The following is a 25,072-nucleotide window of genomic DNA, read 5'->3' on the forward strand; positions in this document are numbered from 1 at the left end:
ATTGTATGCCATTTCTCCTCCCTATTGCCCTAAAGCTTCATCTTATTTTCCCTTTGATCCCATTTTGCTCAGGATTTGTTCCTCAGTTTCTTATTCAGATGCTTTCTACCTTTTTAGGATAAGATGGGGCATAAATGAGTGACTGAATGAATAAATAATTCTGTCATTTTCTAGGTTAGCTGAGTCATCAGTGGATTTAAATCTCAAATTGATGTGTTGGAGATTGGTCCCTACTTTGGACTTAGACAAGATTGTGTCTGCCAAGTGTCTGCTGCTTGGAGCTGGCACCTTGGGCTGTAATGTAGCTAGGACATTGATGGTAAGTTTATGGGGGCCAAATGGTACCTCTGAAGCTGTGGCTTCTTTTCTTATTTTGCTATACCGTATTGCCTTCTACCTCCCAGATTTCCTTTCCCTCCTTCCCTTTCTTTTTCCCTACCTCTCTCCCTTCCTTTTTCTTTTCTCAGTTATCTTTTTAACAATGTAAGGCACTCATACTTTTATTACAAAGTAGAAACAGAAAGTCTTTGTCCACCTTCATCTCAAGTCCCATTTCCCAGAATTAAGAAGACTTACTAGATTAGTACACAATATCACATTCCTTGAACTTTTCATAGGCAGATGCAAACACATAGAGGGACATTTGTCATCTTTGCTGCCATTTGTTTATATTTATAAAAATTGGAACATAGTATACTGTCTGTAATAGGTTTTTATTCTTAACTTTATAGAAAGGTAATTGTGGTTCTCTGTGTGTTCTGTATAATGTATACTTAGTGACCATGTCCTCGATTTTTTCCAACTTCAGCATATTTTTTTGAGATGCTGTTGAAATGAACATTTTTATATCTTTACATATGTCTAGGATTATTTCTTTAGGAAAAAAGCCCTATAAGTAGAATTGTTATTTTAGAGAGAATGTATGTGTGTATGCACCTGTGTGTATACTCACATGCACTTAAATGTACAATATATACTATGTACAATATATTTATATGGGGTTTTTTCCCAAGCTTAATTACCTTCCAGAAACATTTTACTAGGTTGTACTTTTAGAAACTTGTACAAAACAGAGCTTTTTAATTTGCATTTCTTTTATTAGTGAGAGTAAATATTTAATTTCATTTGCTTCGTAAATTTTCTTTTATTCATCTAAATTTTCAAATTAATTGACACAAAATACATATGGTATTCTCTTAGCATCTTTTAAGACTCTCTTTGTCTCTTTTTTTTAAGATTTTATTTATTTGGGGCGCCTGGGTGGCTCAGGGGGTTAAGACTCTGCCTTCGGGTCAGGTCATGATCTCAGGGTCCTGGGACTGAGCCCCGCATCGGGCTCTCTGCTCAGCAGGGAGCCTGCTTCCTCCTCTCTCTCTGCCTGCGTCTCTGCCTACATGTAATCTGTCAAATAAATAAACAAAATCTTTAAAATTAAAAAAAAAGATTTTATTTATTTATTTGACAGACAGATCACAAGTAGGCAGAGAGAGAAGGGAGGAAGCAGGTTCCCTGCTGAGTAGAGAGCCCTATACTGGCTCAATCCCAGGACCTTGAGATCATGACCTGACCCAAAGGCAGAGGCATTAACCCACTGATCCACCCAGGCACCCCAAGACTCTCTTTGTCTTTTTAAAAAATCTTTCCTCATCCCTAAGGTTGCATGTTTATGTTTTCTCTTTTTTTCTCTTATTCAGACTTGCCAGAGAGGCGTGTCTATTTTATCAGTCTTTTTGGAGGACTAAGTACTTGATTTATTTATTAGTTCTATAGTTTTTGCTCTCGTTTTGCTTTGCTTTCAGATTCATTAATAATTACTTTTATCTTAATTAATATCTTCCTGTCTTGTGGAATTTATTTTATTGTTCTTTACCTGGCTTCCAGAATTAGGTGCTTAGGTTTTCTTAACATTTTTAAAAATTATAAAGTCAGTGGAAAGCTACTGTAGAAAATTTGTAAAGTGTCAAAAGTTATAAAGCAGGAAAAGAAGACACCCATTTTCCTACCAGTTTTTCACTTATTTCCTTCAATGTTTGTTAAATATATATTTTAAAAATCTTATTTATAATAATTCCCCTTGCTTTCATATATTAACATTGTAACACTTTCTCATGTAATTAAAAATGATGCCTGTCAGGCATTTTTAATGACTATAGAATATGCCTTCTTAAATGATGAAATATACTGTTCTGAGACATTCCCCTAGTGGTAGATGGTAACATTGTTTCCAGTATTTTACAACTGTAAATTATGTTGTGGAACATTTTTGTTAATATTTCCGGTTACTTCCTCGGATAAATTGCTGGAAGCATTTACTGAGGATAGATTGCTGCAAATAGACCAGAAGATAGGAACATTTGAAAGATTCTAGAAACATATTGCTAAATTGTTTTCCAGAAAAATTACATCATTTTACATTCTCATCCAGTACAATAGCTTTTCATCACCACATCCTCACCAGCATCAAGTGTTACAGTTTTCTTTAATCTTGGCAGGTTAGCCATTTAAACTGTGTAGCATTCCAAAAAGCCAGAAGCAAATACCCACCTGCAGGTGGCTAACCTGTGGTCTGTTTGTAATTTACCTGGCTTTCTTCCCACTGCCCAGCATCTTCCCAGACTGTCTTCCTTGCTGTCCACTCAGCATTGCTTTAAGGAAGGTAAAAATACTTCAGAAATAAATGTCCCCAAACCAAGCACAAGTGACTTTTATATTTCCCATAACTTTATTCTGCCTCCATGGTAGACTGCTTTGCTGGTAAGTCACTTACCAAACTGGGTGAGTAGACCAAAGTTTACTAGTGGGCTTTCAAAACAGATAACCTAAACTATACTTTTGAAAGGATGGATACTGGCCTGTCCTTCTCAACCCTGAAAATAAATCTTGGATTTCTGTTGACTGTGCCCTTGGAACCATCAGTCTAATTGAGTTTCTGAATCCCTAATGGAAAGATATTGAAATAAGAGAGAGAGCAGAATCAGCTTTGTAGCCAGTCATAGCAGGGCTGCTCTTAGATCACTATGCTTTCTTATGATCTGCTAAAATACACACACTGCACCTCACTCTTCAAAAAGTAGGCATCTTCATTTGGTTGCAACTCTAGATTTCATTCCTTCCCAACCATTAACCAGATCTATGACCTTAAATGATTTCCGGGCTACTCTTGCCATCTCTGTAGAATGAAATAATTGGACTAAGGATATTAGAGATTCCATCTCACTTCAAAATTGTGTGGTTCTATAAGACTTTCTAGGAGTTATAATTGAAGTATATGAAATCGTGCAAACTATTTCTGAGAATATAGAATTGTCTGGTGGATTACTGAATATTAATAAGGCCTTTACATCTCGAAGAAGTAGTACAAAATCTTCTTTGACGTTATACGACGGGGAATAACTCCTAAGTTATTTTTCTGAGGAGTTAATTCAGGCTTTAAGTGAGTTTTAATGTGAGCTGTTATTTATACTTAATTATTCATTAAGGGAAAGCAAGGACATTTAGGGGCTTATCACTAATCCTTTTAAGACAGCAACATAGACAATTCTTATGGGACTCACCTCCAGATCTTCCTCTGGTGCCACTGTCAAAAATAATGAGTTATTATTCAGACCCACCCTGACATTTCTTAGTCTCATTACTGCAGGAAGCCAGGCACCAGGTATATAATTATATTATCTTTTAAAGGAAGTTGACCCTCTGTGGATCAAAAACTGAATTTGCACAATTCATTTTCTGAAGTTTCCTGTATTTGAGGTTCCCAAGCTACCCCCAAGCAATACCTTAAAGAGAGACATTCCGTGACATGTTCATCAGAAACACACCCTGATCTCTTGTTTCCATGCAGGGTTGGGGCGTCAGACACATCACATTTGTGGACAACGCCAATATCTCCTACTCCAATCCTGTGAGGCAGCCTCTCTATGAATTTGAAGATTGCCTAGCAGGTGGTAAGCCCAAGGCCCTGGCTGCAGCAGACCGGCTTCAGAAAATATTTCCTGGAGTGGTACGTGATGCTGTTTGGGAACGTCAGAGCTTGTCTCCTGTAGCTTCTCGGATTAATCTTGGGGAATGGATGTTTGTCACTTACTACCCAGGACTCCATTATATGGCCAAGCTTATAAATGAAGCACTTATGAAAAGTTTTTGTAAGTTTTAAAGCATTATCTGAATCTAAGTTAAGGAATGTGGGAATATTGGCAAAATACTGCCCCCCAAAATTTGGCATATTTTTATATACTTCCTTAGTCCAAGGGGATTCTTGGTAGCTCAGGTATTAGATATTCTTTCTTCATCACCAGAATACTTGTTAGTTACTTAGTACAGGCTTATGAAACTAAATTGAATGTAGTCTGTGCAGAAGGAGTATCTGGCTAAATATTTAGCTTTTTACTCAAGCTGTTTTCTTGTTTTTGAGTTGCATTGTTTACTTTGAAAATACCAGATAGTAAGAGACAAGCTTGTTCGGTTCATGTGATTCAAAATCCTGGCAGGTTTTTTTTTGTTTTTTTTTTTTTTTTTTAAAGATCATCCATAAAAGAAAATGTGCATCTTGCATGCTTAATCAGTTTATCTGACAGAAGTTAGGTTAGATGTCTCCAAAGCATCTGCTAACACTTAAAGTGGCATTAGAGGTTCTCAGTGCTAGCTTAAAAACAAAACAAAACAAACAAAAAAACCCCTTTCTCAAGGTTTTTCTGTTTAATCACTCAGTCTTAGATTTATTCATTTTAGTTCTTATAAATTTTTTTTTTTTTTTTTAAGATTTTATTTGACAGGCAGAGGTCACAAGAAGGCAGAGTCAGGCGGAGAGAGAGGAGGAAGCAGGCTCCCTGCCTAGCAGAGAGCCCAATGCAGGGCTCAATCCCAGGACCCTGGGATCATGACCTGAGCCAAAGGCAGAGGCTTCAACCCACTGAGCCACCCAGGTGCCCCTATTCATTTTAGTTCTTGCTTTAAAAGAGCAATGTTGTTTGTCCATTTTACCAGTGATCCAGAGGAACATCATCTATTGGGTTTAATTTAAGACTATTGATGAATACCAGCTGTGTCCCCAGCTAGGACCTTGATGCCAAAAGAAATTAGAATGTTACAACCCCATCATATTAGCTAGGTTTCTGCTACATTATTGCATACCACACAATCCTCACATCTCTGCCTTACTATTATAAGCATTTATTTCACATTCACAGGTCTGCAGATTGGCTGTGGCTTAGCTGCTGGGCTAGGCTGGACTCCAGGTTTTAAGTCAAGTTCCAGTCTGTGCTATGTGTCATTGTTTTAAAATCTAGGTTCAGGGAGCAGCAGTCTTCTGTGTCATGCTCTTCTTACGGTAGAAGGTGGAAGTGTAAAAGGATTGGTAAAAACTTAGACCCAAGTCTCAGCTCACCAGTGACACAGTGCAGCATTCTCCATTTCCTTGCCAAAGCCAGTCACAAGGCCATGCCCAAGGTCAGTGGAGTTGGACAAACTCCTCCGCCTTCCTAGTGGGAGGTCCTACAAAGTCATGTGGCAAAGGATGAAGACATTTAATTCTATTAGTGAGAGGCAGTGCATAGTTCGGAAGAATAATCCAGTCTGTGACTGGAAAGTGTTACAAATTCCCCTCAGGGCCCAGACAGACCTGGCTTTGAAGCTGACCTCTGCTACTAGTTGCCTGAAATTTTTCCTTGTCCAAATGTTTCTGTGATCCAGTGCAGTCCTCCCTATTTATTTGTTCAGTTATTCTTTTACTTAGTCATTAAATATTTAAGGCCTTCTGTGTGCTAGAGACTGGAGAACAAAACAAAGTTCCGTCTTCCCTGCATGGGACTATTGTAGTCCAGAGGGGGAGCATGGTCAATAACTGATTTCATAAATAGTTATAATTGTAGTAAGTGCATGAACCAGGAGCTCAGTTGCTATGAGGATGTTTGCCAGGTAGCCTGACCTAAGTTAGACTCCCTTGAGGAGGCTAAGTCCTGCAGGATGAGTGGGGATCAGCTAAATGAAGGGTATCAGAGCTGTCTGTACAAATGCCAGAGGTCAGGAGGCAGCACAGCGCTTCTGTGGCACCAAGGAAAACCAGGGAAGCTGAAGAGTGGAGGTCAGGGAATACAGAGAAAGGCCCTGGGGTAGAAGGTAGGGCCAAAGCTAGGGTTGACTCTTGCTGGACATTTGAGATCAAGTTTACCTTTTCTTGAAATCATTAGCCCACCAGGTCAAACATCTTCCTTGGCACTTACATTGTGCTACTTTGCTTTCCTTACTAGGTTATTCAGTCCTTGAGGCCAGGAACCAGGTCTGTTACAGTTTTATCCTTCCTACCTTATAAAAAATAATAGATGATGTGCAGAATCCATTTAAGTCCTGGTGCAGTCCATCATAATTTCACTTACAGGTTACTCGGGCTTATGGTGCTTTCTTTGTATGTTCGGTGTGGTGTTTTTTTTTTTTTGCTTGAATAAATACTTACTCATCACCTTCCTCATACCAGACTGCAGAAATGTCTTAAGTGAACAAGACATGGAAAGAACTATTCTACTGCAAATACCCTGTGTAATCCTGGGGTTGAATTAACTGAATAGGAAAAAACCTGATCATTAATAAGTCAAATAACTATGTGAAGTTCCCTTTTCTAAGACAAGGCAATATAATATAGGATTGTGGAACCACCATAGAGCTTTTAAAACCCAACTCTGGACGTCTGTTTTTAACTCTGATGAGTAACTATTATTGGACCAGTTCTCCTGCCATAAACAATTATGCAGCTGGGTAAAATACATAAATTGACTCTTTCCAGTCAATGAACAATGGAAAGACAATGGTCCTAGACAAAAAGGAAATAAAAAATGTTTGTCCCAGCCCATTGCATAGAGGAACTTTCTGGCTCATGCCAGAGCCCATGAGGAGCCCAGGGAGCTGTTCCTGGGCTTGATGAGCTGAGGAAACTAACATCCAAGTTCAGAGCAGCTAAGGGAGCTGGAATGCACAGGACAGAGTATCAGACATGGGAGCTGAGCAGAGAAGTAGTCTGGGCGGCACCTTGAGTCCTTGACCAGATCAAGCTACATGAGCTCAGGTCGTGACTTTGTGAGTCTGGGCAAAAAAGCACTACTATCTGCTGTGAGAGTGGAGATTCCAGAGTTCCCCCAAGGCTGGAAGACATTGGAATCCCACCTATCCAGAATGGATTGCCCTCATGGAGCACCCTAAGCCCTTAGATGACACTCCAGTAAGTTCAGAACTAAGCATAAAAGCTGAACTACCGAGCTTCCAGGAGAAAGTAGTACAGTGTTCTTGTGATACACAGAGGTTTCCTAGGGCCCAGGAAATACTGACCGTAAGTGAAAAAATGGATAACTTGGACTTAACTTCATCAAAACCTGAAACTCCTGCTTCCCAATCAGTTCCATTAAGAGAGTGAAAAGTCTGGCCAAAACCCAGAAAACATTCAGGCTATGTCTACTTGGCAAACAGCTATTAAACAAAATCCATAAACAACCTCTACCACACTCAATAATAAAAGGACAGACAAGGATTTTTCTTAAAGGGGCCAAAGACTTCTGCAGGCATTTATTTCATAGTGAAGACCTATAAATGGCCAGTGCACACACAAAAATGCTCAACATCTGTGGTCTCAGGGAAACAGGAATTAAAACCATGAAGATATGCCCACTAAAGTGGCTCAAGTTAAAAAGACTGACAGGGATAAATGTTGTCAGGCTGGGGAGCAACCAGAGCTCTTGGTCTACTGCTCAAACAACCATTTTATAAATCAGTCTGGCAGGTTTTCATGAAACTAAACTAACCTAAACCCAGAAATCCCACTCGTAGATGTTTATCTAAAGGAAATGAAAACATACATACTCTAAAACACTTACAGAAGAATTTCCATAATGGATTTATTCATAATAGCCAAAATTTAGAAATAACCCAAATAGTGGTCAGTGAGACATTAAGTAAAAAATTGAGGTATTTTCATACAGCAAAAAGGAACACACTCTTGATACTTTACTAATATGGATGGACCTCGAAAGCATTATGCTGGGCAAAAAAAGCCAAACATCAACAGGTATAGACTGCAGGATACCATTTATATGAGGTTCTAAAATAGGCAAAACTAATCTAGGGTTTTAAAAAGTGGTTGCAACAGCAGTTGTCCCAGTGGGGATGGGAACGGTGTGAATTGACTGGGAAGGGGCACACAAGCATATTCAAGGGTGATGGAAGTGTCCTATGTCTTGCTGGGTGTATGCAGTGGTTAATATGTAGTTTGTTGAAATACACCCAACTGAAATCTGTGTGTTATACTTTCTGTGAACTTTCACCCTGGCTATACATTTGAATCATCTGGAGAGTTTTAGAAAATATTGATGGTAGGGCCCACTCTCAGAAATTCCAATTTAAATAGTCTGGGGAAAAGCCTAGGCATTAGGAATTTTAAAACCTCTCTAGGTGGTTCTGATGTGTAGCCAAGGTTGAAAACTGCCATGTTGAAACTTGCTGAATTCCAGCCTTAGGTATGTGAATCTAAATGGTGGGCTGAGAGCCAGTCCTGAGTAGGCTTACTGGCTGAAGTTTTAGCAAGCAGAGGATTATGGAGGTCAGTGAAGTGGGTATGGATCTGTATTACTGAAAAGATCCGAATTGGTGTTGAGTAGTTATGCTTTAATCTTGGTGTCATTAATATACCTAAATAATACCTTTTTTGGATCAAGCTACCACCAATTAAAATGCTTTGCCAATTGTAATAAGACAATAAGGTAATAACATTACTGTAGTCTCTGCTATTGTTTACTATAGTATTTGGTACCTGGTAGATGCAAAATGCTTAATGAGTTAATTAATTAATGAGGTCCAGATAGCTGCCTCTGTAGTGTTCTCGTTGTTAAAATGGACTTGTTTTGAACCCTCTTTCTGAAGTCCTTTCTGTCTGGCGTCTTTTCCTATTTTGCCTACAACTTTTTTTCATTCTTTTAAATATCACTGCTTTTGTTAATATTGTTTGTCTCTTCCTTGAATCCTGGAGATTAGGTTTAAAGTTTAAGATAAGAAGAACAGGGCGCCTGGGTGGCTCAGTGGGTTAAGCCGCTGCCTTCGGCTCAGGTCATGATCTCAGGGTCCTGGGATCGAGTCCCGCATCGGGCTCTCTGCTCGGCAGGGAGCCTGCTTCCCTCTCTCTCTCTCTGCCTGCCTCTCCATCTACTTGTGATTTCTCTCTGTCAAATAAATAAATAAAATCTTTAAAAAAAAAAAAAAAAAAAAAAGATAAGAAGAACAGAGCTACAATCCACAAAAAAAATTTTTTTTTGCTTTGTAAAAGGACCTATTTATTCTGTCCTCCCTCCCCACCCTCAGCTGTTCTTCTGGTAGGTGACAGGTTTTGGGAAATGAATGAGAAAGCTAATGATTTCACACTCCTCCCTGTAGCCAGCCTTATACAGGGAGTTAAGGGTGCAGTTTGTGATTCTAGAACACTTCCTTTTCTGTGGACAGTTAATATCCCTGGCTTCATTGACACCTATATGTGACTCACTGTTAATCTGCCAAGACACCGTGGGGCCTTCAGGGGACCAGTGGTAAATTACAGAGCTGTTCTAAAGCCCCTATGAAAACTTCTGAGTCCCCACACTTGAAGAGAATCCTGGCCACCTGACAACTTTGGACAAGGAATGAAGTTCCATTTGAGTACCACACTCTGCTATAGCTCATCCCCCTTCTGTCCCCTCCAAAAAAAAAAAAAAATCTGTATGCTCCTAAGTAGATTTTCTTATTGTAAGTTAGAGAGTTTTTTGGTTTAGATAGCTTTTTTAAAGTGCATATACCTCTAAGATTAAAGCGTAACTATCAGTCATTCTAACCTTATGTGATCCTATTTAGAGATGTTAAACACTAAGGAAATGGTGGCGGGAGGCATTTTGGGAACCAGTAGGGAGAGACAACTGGACAGAGGACCTGAGCAGGCACAGGGCATTTTCATAGAGGTTCCTGTCCTCAGATTATAGGAAAAACCAAAGTTACAGTTTTCTTCAGTGTCCTCCTTGCGTCAAAGGGAAGTACTTACCTCCTTCTTTGGAACTAGGATCTGTATGTCTCTGTTTGCTGCTTTATCCAGGCCCAGGGACCCTGAGATGACAGAACAAGATAATCTAGAATGTAGAGGTAAAGAAGGTACAGGGAACAGGTAGCAAAAGGGACAAGCAGCAAAATCATGCACAGAGAAATTTCTGGTTGCAAGTGACCACACATGCATGCTTGTAGCTATGGGGAGAAATGGGCTCTAAGATATAACCTATATGTTTGCTTCAGACATCTGTATATCTGGGTGTTTCCCCAGAATGCCAGAGGGTTCAACATGAGCATCCCGATGCCTGGACACCCAGTGAACTTTTCTAGCGTCACCCTGGAGCAAGCCCGCAGGGATGTGGAGCAACTGGAGCAGCTTATTGAAAGCCATGATGTCATTTTCCTGTTGATGGACACCAGAGAGAGCCGGTGGCTCCCTGCCGTCATTGCTGCGAGCAAAAGAAAGGTAGATTGTGTGGATCTTGGGGCTCTTGTGTCTGGTTGTGACTTGATGTGCCATTACCTGGAGGGAGATCTGCCTTCCCTCCAGAAGAGAGATGTGCTGGCAAATGACCTAGTGACATGGTGTCAAAAGGCTTCCGCTGGCGGACGGTGTCTTTGTCTCATACACCACCATCTAGTATAATAGGTTTCTTCTGTTTAATTTTCACAGCAACCCTTTGACGTCTTCTAGAGGGGATATTCTACTTAAAATAAAATGTAAGCTCCAAAAGGACAAGGACTGTCTCATTTATTACTTTTTGGTCAGTGACAGCTTCAAGGGCCAACAGTATGGAATGGTTAAATAAATCACAATACATAAATGTGATGGAATACTATGCAACTGTGCACAATTATGTTCTCAAAGACTTAACATGGAATATATCACATTATGTTAAAAAAGCAAGATATGATACTGTATACATTTAATAAGAATTGTTTATATCTGTAAATATATAAACATTTACATCTGTTTAGCAAGAGGGTGGGGAGGACGCAAGAAGAAGGGAGAAAGAGGGGGCAAGGAAAGAGAAAGCGTGAAAACAACAGGAAGAAATACCCAAAACTATTAGTAGTAAGTGTTTGAGCCATGAGATTGTGAGTGATTTTTTTTTTCTGGTGAACTTTTTATTATCCAACTTCCCATATAACCAGAAATTTAGGAGAATAAGTTAAATTACAACTAAGAGAAATTCTAATATAAATGAGAAAAAAAGTGTCCTTAAAAAATCTCTGTGAAGGTTGAATTATAGTGTGTCAGTTATGTCTCAGTGAAGCTATTATGAAAAAAAAAAAAAATGTCTGTTAGGGCCCCTGGGTGGCTCAGTCAGTTAAGCCTTCAGCCCAGGTCATGATTCCCAGTCTCCTGGGATTAAGCCCCATGGCTAGCTCCCTGCTCAGGGAGGAGCCTGCTTCTCTCTCTCTCTCTCTCTCTCTCTGCCCCCTCTCCCCAGCTTGTCGTGTATTCTCTCTCAGTCACTCGCTCTCACTCTGCTCTCTCTCTCTCTCTCAAATGAAATCTTTTTTAAAAAAAAATGTGTGTAGACATGGCAGATGATAGCACAATGGTGGAAAGAATGTGACTGAGAACTCTCAAAACTTGGTTTTATACATTTACCTCTTAACAGCTAAGTGACCCTGGGCAAGTTATAGAAGTAACTACTCTGACTTTCATTATCCTTATCTGTAAATAGGATATATAAAACTGTAAATATCCTCATCTGGGACTTCTAAATGAAGCCAAAGTAAATGATTAGTGATAATCACTGGTCAGGCAAATCCTCAGTATTGGGTAGCTTTTACTAACATTGGCTTCTAGACTCTAATTACATTCAAATGCACATATTTATAAAATAAATTTTAAAAGTTGACCAAATATGAAATTAGCCATGCTTAAAATGTAAGTGTCTCTTAACTCTAGACTTTTATTCCTTGAAATCCACAGCTGGTCATCAATGCTGCCTTGGGATTTGACACATTTGTTGTCATGAGACATGGCTTGAAGAAACCTAAGCAGCAGGGAGCTGGGGACTTGTGTTCTGGTCACCTTGTGGCACCTACTGACCTCCTGGGCTCATCACTTTTTGCCAACATCCCTGGCTACAAACTTGGCTGCTATTTCTGCAATGATGTGGTGGCTCCAGGAGACGTAAGTAGATTTCTTTGTGCTTCCAGGTATTTCCTACAACTGTCTTGCCCACTGGGGCAAAGAGACCCAGCTCTTTTGTGACTATTTAAATACTGTCTTTAAACAAATAGAAGAATTCTCTAATTTGGGAGTGACATTATCTCCCCACGAGCCTTGATTGGTGTTATAAACTGTGCACAGCTCTTCTTGTTCACCAGCTTAAACGCAGTGACCAACCATTTTTGTGGAAAGCTCAGCAGGGAAACTGCAGGATAGATTGGTTCCTGGCAGCACTCAGCACTGTTTCCTGTGCTTGTATCACTGAAGACAGCATCAAGTGAGGGGTTTGAAGACCCGGATTCCAGTCCAGGCTTGGACACTGCCTTGTGGGGTGATTCCAAATAACACTCATAGACTGCCCATGCGTCTGCAGAATGGGGCCGAGTCCCATAAGATTGTCAGATTTAGCAAGTGAAAATACAGGATTCCCAGTTAACTTTGAATTTCAAGTGAATAATATTTTAGTATGAATTTGTCCCATGCAATATTCAAGACCTGCTCATATTAAAATAATATTCGTTGTCTATCTCAAATTCAGATTTATCTGGGTGTCTCTTATTTTACCAGTAGGAGAGGGGAGAATACTTTAACCTGATTGCTCATAGTGCAAGGTGGGTCAAATGTGAAAGTGCTCTGAACAGCAGGCAGTACACTGTGCAAATGTAAGATTCTGTGGCGTTAAAGCCACCACACAAGGCACAGTCTGTAGGAATGGTCTTTTATCAGAACAGATAATCCCTTCTGGTGAAACAAAGCATAGGTGTTTCTTTATGCTTCCCTTCGTTTTCCCCTTCTTTAAAAACATGTTCCTTAATAATTCCTACCTCTTTTGGATGACTGGCTTTTATGGCCTTCCTGTATAAAGAAAAAAAGATAAATATTCTCCATGTGAAGAAGGATGACTTGATGATCTTCATCAGAGGTGTTATAATATACAGCTCATCCTCTTACTTCATCATTACCAAGAAGTAGGATTAAGAGTCAGTTGCAAAAAGTTGTATCTGTTCATAAGGTGAAAATTTCAGAGTCAAAATCAACCTTAACAACCTATTAACTTGCCTAAAGTTGGAAGATTAGAATTTCTTTTGTTGCACTAATGAGGGCTTGTGTTTGGAGCCATGTTGTAGCAAAAATACTTGTATTTCAGCCCAAAAATCACACTCAGTGTGACATGATGTCCACACTATGAGAGGCACACAGGAGCTGAGGACTGCAGAAAAGGCAAATTACCCCACACCACAGGCACTCTGAGGCATTGGCTTTGTTAGAATGGCAGGGAAGAATCATTTGCATTATTCAGAAGATTATTCCTTTCTGTGTGTTCCTCAGTTACCAAGCACAGTGGGGTTGATTTGAATCCGTTAAAAGAGAACGTGACAAAACTCCATATATGGGGCAGCTAGGACCCAATCTTTGATTTGTTCATTACTGTTATTCCCTTTTAGCAAATTACCTCATTTCGTTACCTAAGTTGTATATTTTGTTTTTCTTGGTACTTCCAAGAAGTGATCTTATTTGAGGCTGAATGTTCTTTGCCCACAGTGAGCAAGTGTCTGGTTATCTTATGTAGCTTTAACATGGAGGCGGACGATAGTAAGCACTATTATATAGTGCTTACCTTATGCTAGGCACTGTTCTAATCACTGCTTCAGACAGCACAGTTGAGTGGACTGAAACTTTGAGCACACATCAATGATTTTTCCTCTAGTCAACCAGAGACCGGACCTTGGACCAGCAGTGTACTGTGAGCCGCCCAGGATTGGCCATGATTGCAGGAGCCCTGGCCGTGGAATTGATGGTTTCTGTTTTGCAGCATCCAGAAGGGTGAGTTTACTCTGTAGAGATGGTCATTTAAACAAAGACAGCTTGGCCTTTTCTCAGCCTGACTCTTCTGAGAATTTTTTTCTTCAAAAATACAAGGTTGAAAAACCCAGTCTGATTCTTTGGCCTGGGGGAGCTTATTTTGTGATCTTTGGGGCTCTGTCTCTGCATCCTTTTGGAACTGAACTCTCCTAGAGTTATTTGGTAACTGATGAAAAGGAAAAATAAACATTTTGGTGGAGACCTTAGGGACCTTCATGCTTTTATTCTGTTAGTAGGTTTTGATCTCCTTAGCCCTGAACATTTGCAAGGCAATACATGAATCACATGTGATAGAAATTGCATTGGGCTTTATGTAACATCCTCGGTGACTTGACCAAATGGGAGTTTATTTTGCTTATGCAGCAAGAAGCCTAGAGGCAGGCAATCCAGAGTTGGTACAAAAGCTTTGTTAGGCCATCGGGACTGAAGTTTTCCTTCTTACCATTCTCCCAGATACTGTCAGCTTTTCTTCCTTATGCTTGCCACCTCCACCTCCAGTACTTCTTCTGTGTTAAAGTTGAGAACACCTGTCAGCTCAGTTGAGGCTGCTCCCTTTTAAAGAGCTTTCTTGGAAGACTCACCCATTGATTCTAACTCCTATTATCATGTGGCCACACTTTGCTGCAAGGGAAACTGACAAATATGGTTGTTTTATCTGGGCACATTACCTCCTGAAAAAAGTTGTGATGAGATAGATGTGCAGAATGGATGTTGGGTTGGCAAACAGAAGTGTCTGCTCACTCATTTTTTTTGGATTTATGTATATATTTTAAAACCCCAGAAGAAATGTTTGGCATTTTCCTTTTTTGTTACTTTTCTTTCTTTTTTTTTTTTTTATCTTGGAGCTTCCAGCCAGGGCTGTTATCCTTCTGCCAGAAGAATGCCCTTTATTATTTCCTTTAGGAATACTAGTGACAAGATACTTCAGTTTTTGTTTGTCTGAAAATGGCTTTGTCTTCATATTTGAAAGATATTTTTGCTGGGTATAGAATTGAAGATAATGGGGGTAATTTTCTTTTAGCACATTGAGAGTATAGTCCTATTATCTGTGGGTGTTTTTATTGTTGTTGAGGACTTGGTTGTTTAACTCACTGCTGCTCCTCTGATACAGTTTGTTTTTCTTCCTCTTTCCCTGCCCTTAGTTGCTTTTAAGGCCTTCTCATTGTCTTTGGTTGTGAGAAGTTGGACTGTGATATACCTAGTTATGTATTTTTCCTGGTTGTGTTCTCTAGTGCTTCTTGAACCCATGGCTTGATGCCTTTCCTCTCGTGTGTAAAATTCTCAGCCATTATCTCTTAAAATATGGCTCCTGCTCCTTTCTGTCTTCTTTCCTTTTGAGTCTCTAATTGCATGTCAGAATCAACGTATGCCCTTCTATGTATTTTTCAGTATTTTGTCTTTCTTTGCTTTAGTCTGCCAGTTTGCTTTTGGGTTATCTTCCAGTTTGCTAATTCTTTCTTCTTCTGTGTCTAATATGTGTTAAACCATTCACTGAGTTTTAAATTATTTTATGTTTCAGTTATAAAAGTTCCATTTGATTTTATTTTATACATTTCCTAATCTCTGCTGAAATTGTGATTTTGCTCTTTTTCATTCCTTAAAAACATTTAATTATGTTTTTCCTTTTAATTCTTTTTTTTTTTTTTTTTTTTTTTTTTTTTTAAAGATTTTATTTATTTATTTGTCATAGAGAGAGAAGCGAGAGAAAGCACAGGCAGACAGAGTGGCAGGCAGAGGGAGAAGCAGGCTCCCCACCAAGCAAGGAGCCTGATGTGGGACTCGATCCCAGGACGCTGGGATCATGACCTGAGCCGAAGGCAGCTGCTTAACCAACTGAGCCACCCAGGCGTCCCTGTTTTTCCTTTTAATTCTTATAAGGTATCTCCATTATCTGGATCTCCTGTGATTCTGTTTCTCTTGCCTGTTGGTTTTGTTTTTTGTTTATTTATTTTTTGACCTTGACCTTGGCTTTTGGTTATGTATTACCTCCTCTAGTACCTGGTATTTTTTTCTTTTTTTTTTAGACAAATCATTTTGATTATGGAAAATTCAGACATATATGAAAGAAAAAGTATATGTAAAATAATAAACCCCATTGTATAGACCCCCCAGCTTCAGTGGTTACCAACATATGGCCCATCATCATTTATCTATACTATTATCCCCATTTTTTTCTCTTCCCACTGGCTTATTTTAAAGCAAATCCAAGATGTAGCAATTCATTCATAAAAATATATCTTTTTAGTAAAGATACTTTACATATAAAAATAAAAGTAATTCCTTCATACCACTTCACAACCAGTTAGTTTTTCAATTTCCCCAGTTTCTCAAATCCGCTTGTTTTTTTTTTTTTTCTTGCTTGATTATTTTTTACGATTAGACATTAAAAAATTGCCCAGATGATGTTATTTCCATTTCCTTCTGGAAAACTGCAAGACCAAATACATTAGTAGTCCTGGAATACTTAAGTCTAATTAGGGGTTGTCTATTTCTGGTTCACTCTTATTCCTAGAATGTAACCCCCATTGTTCCCAGTCCAACACCTGGAATATTTTTCATGATTCCTCCTTATTGGCAGACCTCAAACTCTAGTTTTTCCTTCCAGTCCATTTGTCTGTCCATATAACTCTTCAGCTTCTGGATTCCTCACTGCTTTTTGAGGTTCGTAATCACCTTATGACAGAAAGTTGCCCTTGAGAATGCTGTTTTGAGCTCTATGGGCTTCTCTCCTCTCACAGATCTTGGCTCTGCATTTCTTCCCTACTTGGGTAGCTGTCATGCTTTCAAACAAAAGTTTTAATACAAAATCTAGCTTTCTGTTTGTTTTCAGTGGAGGGTTGGCCGTGACTACCTAGCCTACCGATGCCATACCACTTTTTAAAAATATATTTTTTAATTTATTAAGCACTCCTAGTATACTAGCTTGCATGTGAGAGTAGAGAAGTGAGTGACCTGATATGTTTTGTTTCAACTGGACCTTGGCTTTATGGTACTCTATATGATTACTATACTATACTGTATATATGTTATATTAAAGATACAAAGCTTAGCATGATTGTGATCTGGACACCCTATCTGCTCCAAGAAAGAAGCTCTTATGTAATGACCTATAAAAAATATAATTTATTCATCTTGTAATAAATAGAAGTGAGGTAAAATTAAATTAATTTCAAGAATAGAGCTAGTAATTTTAAGAAAGAAAGAAGGAAAGAAGAGATGAGAAAGGGGTGGAGGAAAGAAAAGGAAAGGAAACAAAGAAAAAAGTAAAAGAAAAATGATTAAACAGTTTAAGATTCTCTCTATACCTGCTCAAGGGTCTGCTGCCAGGTGTCAGCTAGCAGAATGAAGTCAAATGGATTTTTACACCTAATTATCTGACAAATACACTGTAATTTATTTTGTTTGTCAGATGCTTATATATAGTGCTTACCTTGTGCGAGGCACTGTTCTAATCACTCTGCAAGAGTAACTCACTTAATCCTCATAGCCAATCTATCAGGAAAGAATTATTACCTGTCCCATTTTTGAGGGGGAAATTGAGTCATAGAGAGGATAAGTTGCGGGAATTCACAAAGCTGGTAAGTGGTATATTTGGGCTTTCACCCAAGACAGTGTTGCTCCAAACTCTTTTTAATCATCCTGCTATGCTGTTTGTAACACAGAAAGGAGAGAATTGAATTTTTGAAAGATTTGTTTTTCTAATTCTCATAAAATAACATTGAATATTCTCTTTATTCTATGACTCAAGAGTTTTTCTGCACGATTGAAAAGATGACCTCTATATAATATTGGTAGAATGCATAGTTAGTCTAGGTATAACAGAGTTAAATGAAAATAAGCAGCTTTCTTCTTCTTCTTCTTTTTCTTCTTCTTTTTTTTTTTTTTTTTTTGTCTTCCTCTCATCTTGTCATCCCTCACCACCCCCCGCACCCCCCCGCCTACTCCTGCCTTCTAAGTGTCATGTGTCCTCCTGACAGGGTGTTTCTGGGATAAATTCTTGGAGAGCCGATTCTGCCATTCCTTGACACTGCCCCCTCAGTCTGCAGTGTTCGCCCTGGTTGTAGGCTGAAACCAGGTCCTGTGTCACATATCTTCTGTGCCATAAGGAGACATCACACTGTCATTCGGGAAGAGTGCATTCATTCTCCTGCCCAATTAATTCCTCACTGTTCTATCTCCTTCCTCCATTTTTGTAGCATTCATATCACCTCAAGAAGTTAAGGTTGGCAAGTTTTCCATTTCAAAATTTCAGTACAAAAATGTGCCCATGTTTTTTTTACAAGACTATCTCAGAGTAAGGGCGTTAACAATCTGCTTAGCATATGCCAAACATTGCACTTGGCAGTTTGTCTAATTTATTCCTAATTTATTCCTCATAATGGTCTTATTCCTGTTTTATAGTTAATGGACCGAGAGCACAGAGAAGTTAAGCAACTTTCTTGTGGTCACAAGCTCTGGCCTTTCTGACTTCAAAATTCAGGCATTTTGTGTGTGTGTGCTCTTCTTCCTCTTTCCCTCCCATGGAAATTAGGTTTTTGCTAGTTCGTGCTTTCTCACAAGGGACATTTTTGGTTATCCTTATAAATCTCACATGGCCCCCTTCCAGATCATCCTCATGGGTCTTAAACCTAAAGTTTTATTAGACAAGTACCTGTAATTGTTTTCTTTTTTCAGGGGCTATGCCATTGCCAGCAGCAGTGATGACCGCATGAATGAGCCGCCAACCTCTCTCGGGCTTGTGCCTCACCAGGTTAGTGATTTGGAAGTGAAGTCATAATTTTGGACCTGGTTCCAGTGGTACAGGGGGAACGCATGTGGGGTCACCTCATCATACCATCATCAGTTCAGCCCACCTTCTTTTCCACCCTCTTTCTCCTCCAGCTGCTTTGAGTTTCGGTGGGAATGCTTTAAGACTACCTGGCAAGTATCCCATTTTGCAGGGATGGTGAGGAGGAGAAATTGTAAACAAGCAGCATCATCCAGAGTCTTGGATGCATTTAGCATGTTGACTGGAGATCTCGTAGTGAAGAAGCTGCAGCAAGAACATACTCTGGAATTGGCCAGACGACAGTTTAAATCCCAGCCCTTCAGTTAATTAAGATGGCCTTCCTTGGCCAAATCCCTAAACTTGTCTGAGCCCTTGTTTGCCTGTCTATAAAATGGAAACAGTAATACTGCCCTCGTGTGGTGGTTGCAGAGATCAGAAATGATGGGTACAAGAGTGCTTGACAGTGGTGCCTGGCATGTCATAGGCCCTTGGTGAAGGATGCTGGCTATTTTTGTTGCTGTTCTTTATTATTCAGTCCCTAGCCACATAAAAAGCCTTATGGGCATACATGGGAAAACCATTAGAAGTGTCAAAAAGTAGGGCTTCTTTTCAAAAAAAGAATCTTAAGTATGAAGAAGATCCTTCCCATAAGAAGGAGAGAGAAAAAAAATGATGGAATGAACATTTCAAATTCATGTTGCCTTGTCACTAGTTTTCGTTACTGTGTTTTTGGAGGAATGAAGATATTTTCCAGTCTTACTTTCTGGAAGCCATTTATCCAGGTGCTATCTGTGTATTTCTGTGTATAAGAGGAAGGCTGTCTCCACACAGAAAGTGGTGACAGTGCCCGCCAGTCCCATCTGGGGGTTCTGAGGACAGGCTCACAGCTGAAGACAAGAGTGGGGTGGCCCCTCAGCCCACATTGGTCTCCCCATGCCTCCCCACCTCCTGCTTCCTGTCATCTAGGACAGCCCTACCATTTTCCAGTGGACGGTTTGAATCAGAAGAAGGAAAATTATTTGCCCACAGTCATAGAGAGGTAGTGGATGAACCAAAACATGAACCTAAATTTGGCACGCCTACTGGTGCTCTTCGTGAGGCATTGTGAGTGAAACTTTCCCGGCCTGCCCATGGGGAGTGTAACCTTCTGGTCGACACTCCAGCCCTCTTGCACTAAGTCGCCCGTCAGACACCGTGTGTTAGGTCACTTACCCTCTCAGAGCCCCTTTCCATATCAGTAAAAGCAGGTGCCTTACCTGGTGTCCAAGATTGTATCTATGATGAGGCTTTGCAGACCATAAAACACAGTGCAAATGTGGCTTTTCCATTCTGTCTCACACAGACTGTGTGCCACTATGCTGCATTTATTTGACATGAATATGTTCATCTTTCTACAGAAACATTTCAGACAGAACCCAACAGACACTGTAATAACCTTCCATCATAAGAAAGCTGTCTTCTGGAGCCGACCTCTGCTATTTACGCTCGAATCTCGTTCGAATCCCTATCTACTTCCCCTCTTCACATGTCTCTGTCCCTCTTTTCTGACCTTGAGATGTGCCCTCATCACCCTTACAAATTTCATACTGAGAAGGGCCTTAATTAAATTTTCAGTCATGCCCCTGCACTTCTCTCCTTCTTTAAGTCCTTTATGTTAAATCACCACAGCTGTAGTTTTCTTAGTGCCAAGGCCAGAGGGCAAAACAGTCTCTTTATAGAAGGGTCCAGTGTCAAAATGCATGTGCCCATGTTTTTAAAGTACTATGGCAACTAATCCCTCTCAGCGTCATTTACCCCCATTGAGCTTCACAATTGTTTGTCATTCACCAACTCTTCTAGTTCTTTTTCCTCATTTTCAAATGTCTGAAGGATTATTTTGGTTGTTGGCCATCTCTTCATTTGGTCTTTTCAAAGGCTAAAGAATAACCCAGCCATATATGGGAAAAGCCCTGTGCTTGTGTGTGATTAGTTGCTTACATTATTTCAAGTTTCAAGCCTTTATTTTTAGCTACTATCTAAAAAAGACAGTGGAGAAAGAACTTTAAAATTAATCAGGGTTGTGTGGTTCCTATTTATAGGCTTTAAATTTCTTCTTCTTTTTCTCCTTTTTTTTCTTAAGTGGAGTGAGTCCATTTATGCAACTCTGTTTTGATTAGGGGAACATCGTTTCCACAAAAACACTGGGCTGTGTTGCAATGCCCTGCTGCAGACTCAGCACTTCCCTCCTCCTCTTCCTGGCTCTCCAGATTTCCTCTTGTAGAAGAACTTGGTAAACCCCTTTGTGTGCATTGCATACAAAGAACGACCCCATGAGTTCCAGAGGCTTTTTTTTTTTTTTTCTGTCCCCCAAGGAGATTGTGTTGATTGGCCCCTGTGGAATAAGCTGTAGTAGAAAAGTGATACCCCTTGGATAGAAATGGCAAGCCCCCCCCCACCAGCAGCGCATTATGTAATCTGGAGAAAGTTGCTTAACTTAGCCTATGGGCTCTGTATCTCTTGCTTTCCTTGTCAGATCAGGGAGGCCTGAAGATGACTTAGTTGATCTGCCTGTGGGATTACAGGCAGATTTTGGCCCATACAGAGGTTGACCAAGTGCAGGAAAGGGCTTGATTAGGCCTTGATATTCATAATAGTCAGCCTGAAAATAACCTGACTGATTTTGAAAACTGTGAAAACACCATTTAAAGATAAGAAACTAGGCTTATGGGTTTATTCTTTTTTAAAAGTGGCCCAGTGTACATGGATGGGGTTCTGCAAGCAGCCAGCAATAAGCATAATCCTCTTTCTGTCTGTATAAAGCTCATCAACTCTTACAAATTGTTAAGTATACAACCTGAGTTATCACAAAGTAAACACAACTCATGTACCCAGCACACAAATTAAAATAAAATGTTCTCAAGCATCTCTGAAGCCCCCGTCATGCTTCTTCCATTTATTGTCACATCCTTCCTACACAGAGGCAAGCATCGCTTGACTCTGGACACTGTGGGAGACTTTTGTCTAATTTCGAACTTTCTATAAATGAAATCATATAGTATAGTATACTGTACTATACTACCATACTTTGGAGTTTGGCTTCTTTTGTAGAGAGAACTTTTTTATTGCAGAGCTTAGCATAGTATTGTTTCTTCTCTTTCCATCTAATGGGATCCTAAAAAAAAAAAAAAAAAAAAGGCTTTTCTTGGCTCCTGGGGTAGTGGCTGAGTTCCATGAGGTCAGACCCTTTTTCTGGTTCTTTGGTGCAAGGCACAGCTCAAGAGTTAGAAAATGTACGGGTCACTCCTTATATCTCTAGGAAGTTGGTTTGCAGGTTCATGAGAGATCCTGAATGTGATGGAAATTGGCAGCCTGTGGAGCTGCTGATCATTTGACTGGACCTCCCTCAGAATATGAAAAACAAGGTGGCAATACAACAATCCTCCAAACACCATGGTCATTAATCTAGCAGTCAGCTTTTATCCCATTTGTGGACCAGGCAGTTCACATTTTTTGTCTTTGGGTGAATGTACTCTTGGCTCTCAAGTACTGATGAATAAACACCCTGAATGTGTATGCCATTCCTAGGGGTTTGGACTTGCCAACCCCATGGTTCTCTTGGGCTCTTGAATTCTTTATTTTAATTACTTTCAGAAAAGCAGAACAAAGGTGGAACTAGGGCAGAACCCTGAGAGAGACCTGACCTGGGAAACCTCTGAGACATGTCTGAGATAGAGCTTGGGTCCCCTACCCATGCCTTGGGTTGCTAGTTATCTGGCCTGTCTGCACAGGCTATGCCCCCACAAATCCTCGGGCCTTTTTAAATAAGCTCTCTTTACTTTGCTCAGAAATGCTTATCACAGTGTGCCTCTAGGGGTATGGATGGACTGACTGCTGAGGAAGGAGATTAAGAAGAAAAGCAATAAAAGCCCATTTCCTGAGCTGTAGCCCAAGAAAGGGAGTCTTCTTCCCCTCTGGTTCTATACCCTTCCAATAATGATAATGGGAATGGCAGGAAAGACAAATAGTCTAAATGTCTGCTGTTTCTCTATCAGATGTTCTGGTTTGTGACCTATCCATCCTTCCGTTCAACCATCCCTTCAGCAGATGATTGCCAAACACTGTGCCAAGCACCATGATGTTCCGAGAAGTTCAGTAACTGACACAAGGGCACCCAGTATTTATTTCCATTTGCTTTTGGAATCATCTAACTCGGTGGATATACCCCCAAGCCATTTGGATGTGGTGGAACTTCATTCCAGAGGGAGGCCCTGATTAAAAGGAGGGATCTGGGTACAAAATCTGACAATATCTGTGCTTTCTGTGTGGGGCCCTAGAAGAAGAGAGGGTGATAGGCCTTCCTTGGTGCATGACAAGAGGGGATGAATTACACATAGTGCAGAGTTCAAATGTGTCTTAGAGAGCACCTCTTGTCCCTGAAGACTTGGGCATAAGTTTATCCATCCAAGGATGTTATTTGTGCCTCCCGAATTTTGCTCACCTGATGAGTCCATCCTGTTTGAGAGGTCCCATGTGGGAGGCAGCCTGTAATCTTTATGATCATATAGATCCAATTAGAATTCTGGGTTTTCTTCTTAATTACATTTTAATCCATTCATTCTTTAGCTCCTTTTACAAAATATTTGAAACAGCTCTTGTCACTTGTTAGTGTGTGGCCTTGGGCAGGTTACCAGTTGTCTCTGAATTTCATGTTTCATGCCAGTAAAATGGGGATAATTATATAATAAACTCCTGGAATTAATATACAGGTTATATCACATTTACTAAGCACTAGCACAGTTTGGGGCACATAAGGGATACTAGTAAATGTTGGTTTTATCTTTCTCTTTCACTTTTAATTAAAATGGTTAAATGGAACTTCTATGCTCTTCTAAATAGGGAGTTACAAAGAATCTCCATAAAACTCTGGAAGCCTTCCAATGAGTACATTGGGAAGGACTGAAAAGATTAGCCAGCACCATTCTGCAGGATTTTTCTAAGAACGTTGCTGTCTCATGTGCAGCTCAGTCCTTCCGTCCCTTGGTGTCCAGTTCACTTAAGGAGAGGAGGACCATTGGTAGTCATCAATGCCATTGTCTGAAATGAGGGTGACTGTGCCGCGCCTGGGGTGTTGCAATTTCTCTACTCCCCATTTTGGCATTGATTTTCATTAAGACCCTTCAATGTCCAAAGTTTATCTCTTGGAGTTTGGAGTTTGTTTTTATTTTTTGTTTTATTTATGCAAACTCCAAGCTCTTGAAGTTGCCAAGTCTGCTGGAAACTGGTGTGAAGTCAATGCAGCTGGTTCAGTTGTGGCCACACAGTGCCTGCTCAGCGTGGGCACTTTGTGGGCATTGGCTCTCTGCTTCCCATAGAGGCAAGGTGGGCTTAGAGCTCAAGCTGATTTTACTCAGTTTTGCTGTACACACTGCCAGCAGCAGCCCAGAATGGAAGCAGCTCCTTTCTATTCCTGATCTATTGATTTTGTAGCCAATGAGGCATAAAGGACTGAAGATAATTTCATTCACCCAGGCCCTGATAGCTGCCTTATAGGTATTGAGTTTTTGTTCTTTGCAGGACTTTTTGTTTGTTTTATTCCTGTGGCCTTCTTTTCCTTGCGTTCTTTCTTTTCATCTCTCCCGTGCTCTGCAGCTCTCTTCTCCAGGCTTTGGAGCCAGAATGAACAAAACTCAGATTCCTGGCTTTGCCACTGGTGATTGTGGAACCTTGGGCAAGCCATGCTACTTCCCTGAGAAAGTCACAGGATGATTGTGAGGGTAGATAGAGATAAATGAGCAAAAATATCCAAGAGCACAGGACACAGGGATGGCACTTAATAGTGCTGTCCTCCCTCCCTTCCCATTTTCTACATTATTTCAGGACATGCCTTCCCACACAGCTTGCAAGGAGAGGAGAGAGCAGCTGTTTATGCGGAAGGGGTAAAGGAGAGGGGTAAGCACTGTAAGGGAAGCATAGGAGAGGCGGAGAAGATGGGCAAGAAGGGTGCTTGGTGAGTTTGAGGACCTGCAGGGCTTCAGGTGTGCCTATAACACAGGCCTGGAGAAGCACGGGGGATGGGGTGGAGGGGAGGCAATCAGGATCCAATAAACTATTTAAAAGGCTTGGATCCTCACCTCAGGGGCGGCGGAAAGCCAGTGGAAAGTCATGAGCTGGACATAACATGGTAAAATTTGGCTGCTGCCTGAAGAATGGACCAGAAGAGATCTGAGCGGGTC

General features: G+C 40.3%; 1 protein-coding gene across 8 annotated transcripts in view; it reads left to right on the top strand.

Moving 5' to 3' along the window:
• The window catches only part of ATG7 (autophagy related 7), a 245,926-nt gene that overhangs the window by 49,272 nt on the left and 171,582 nt on the right, over window positions 1–25,072 (top strand). For all 8 annotated transcript variants that reach the window (XM_059161746.1, XM_059161751.1, XM_059161752.1 and 5 more), the window contains 6 exons: window positions 175–319; window positions 3,842–4,000; window positions 10,313–10,507; window positions 11,987–12,190; window positions 13,938–14,053; window positions 18,767–18,842. In XM_059161746.1, the coding sequence (XP_059017729.1) occupies window positions 175–319; window positions 3,842–4,000; window positions 10,313–10,507; window positions 11,987–12,190; window positions 13,938–14,053; window positions 18,767–18,842 (895 nt within the window). The remainder of the gene's footprint in view (window positions 1–174; window positions 320–3,841; window positions 4,001–10,312; window positions 10,508–11,986; window positions 12,191–13,937; window positions 14,054–18,766; window positions 18,843–25,072) is intronic.

Source organism: Mustela lutreola, chromosome 2, assembly GCF_030435805.1.
Source record: "Mustela lutreola isolate mMusLut2 chromosome 2, mMusLut2.pri, whole genome shotgun sequence".
NCBI classification, from domain to species: Eukaryota; Metazoa; Chordata; class Mammalia; order Carnivora; family Mustelidae; genus Mustela; species Mustela lutreola.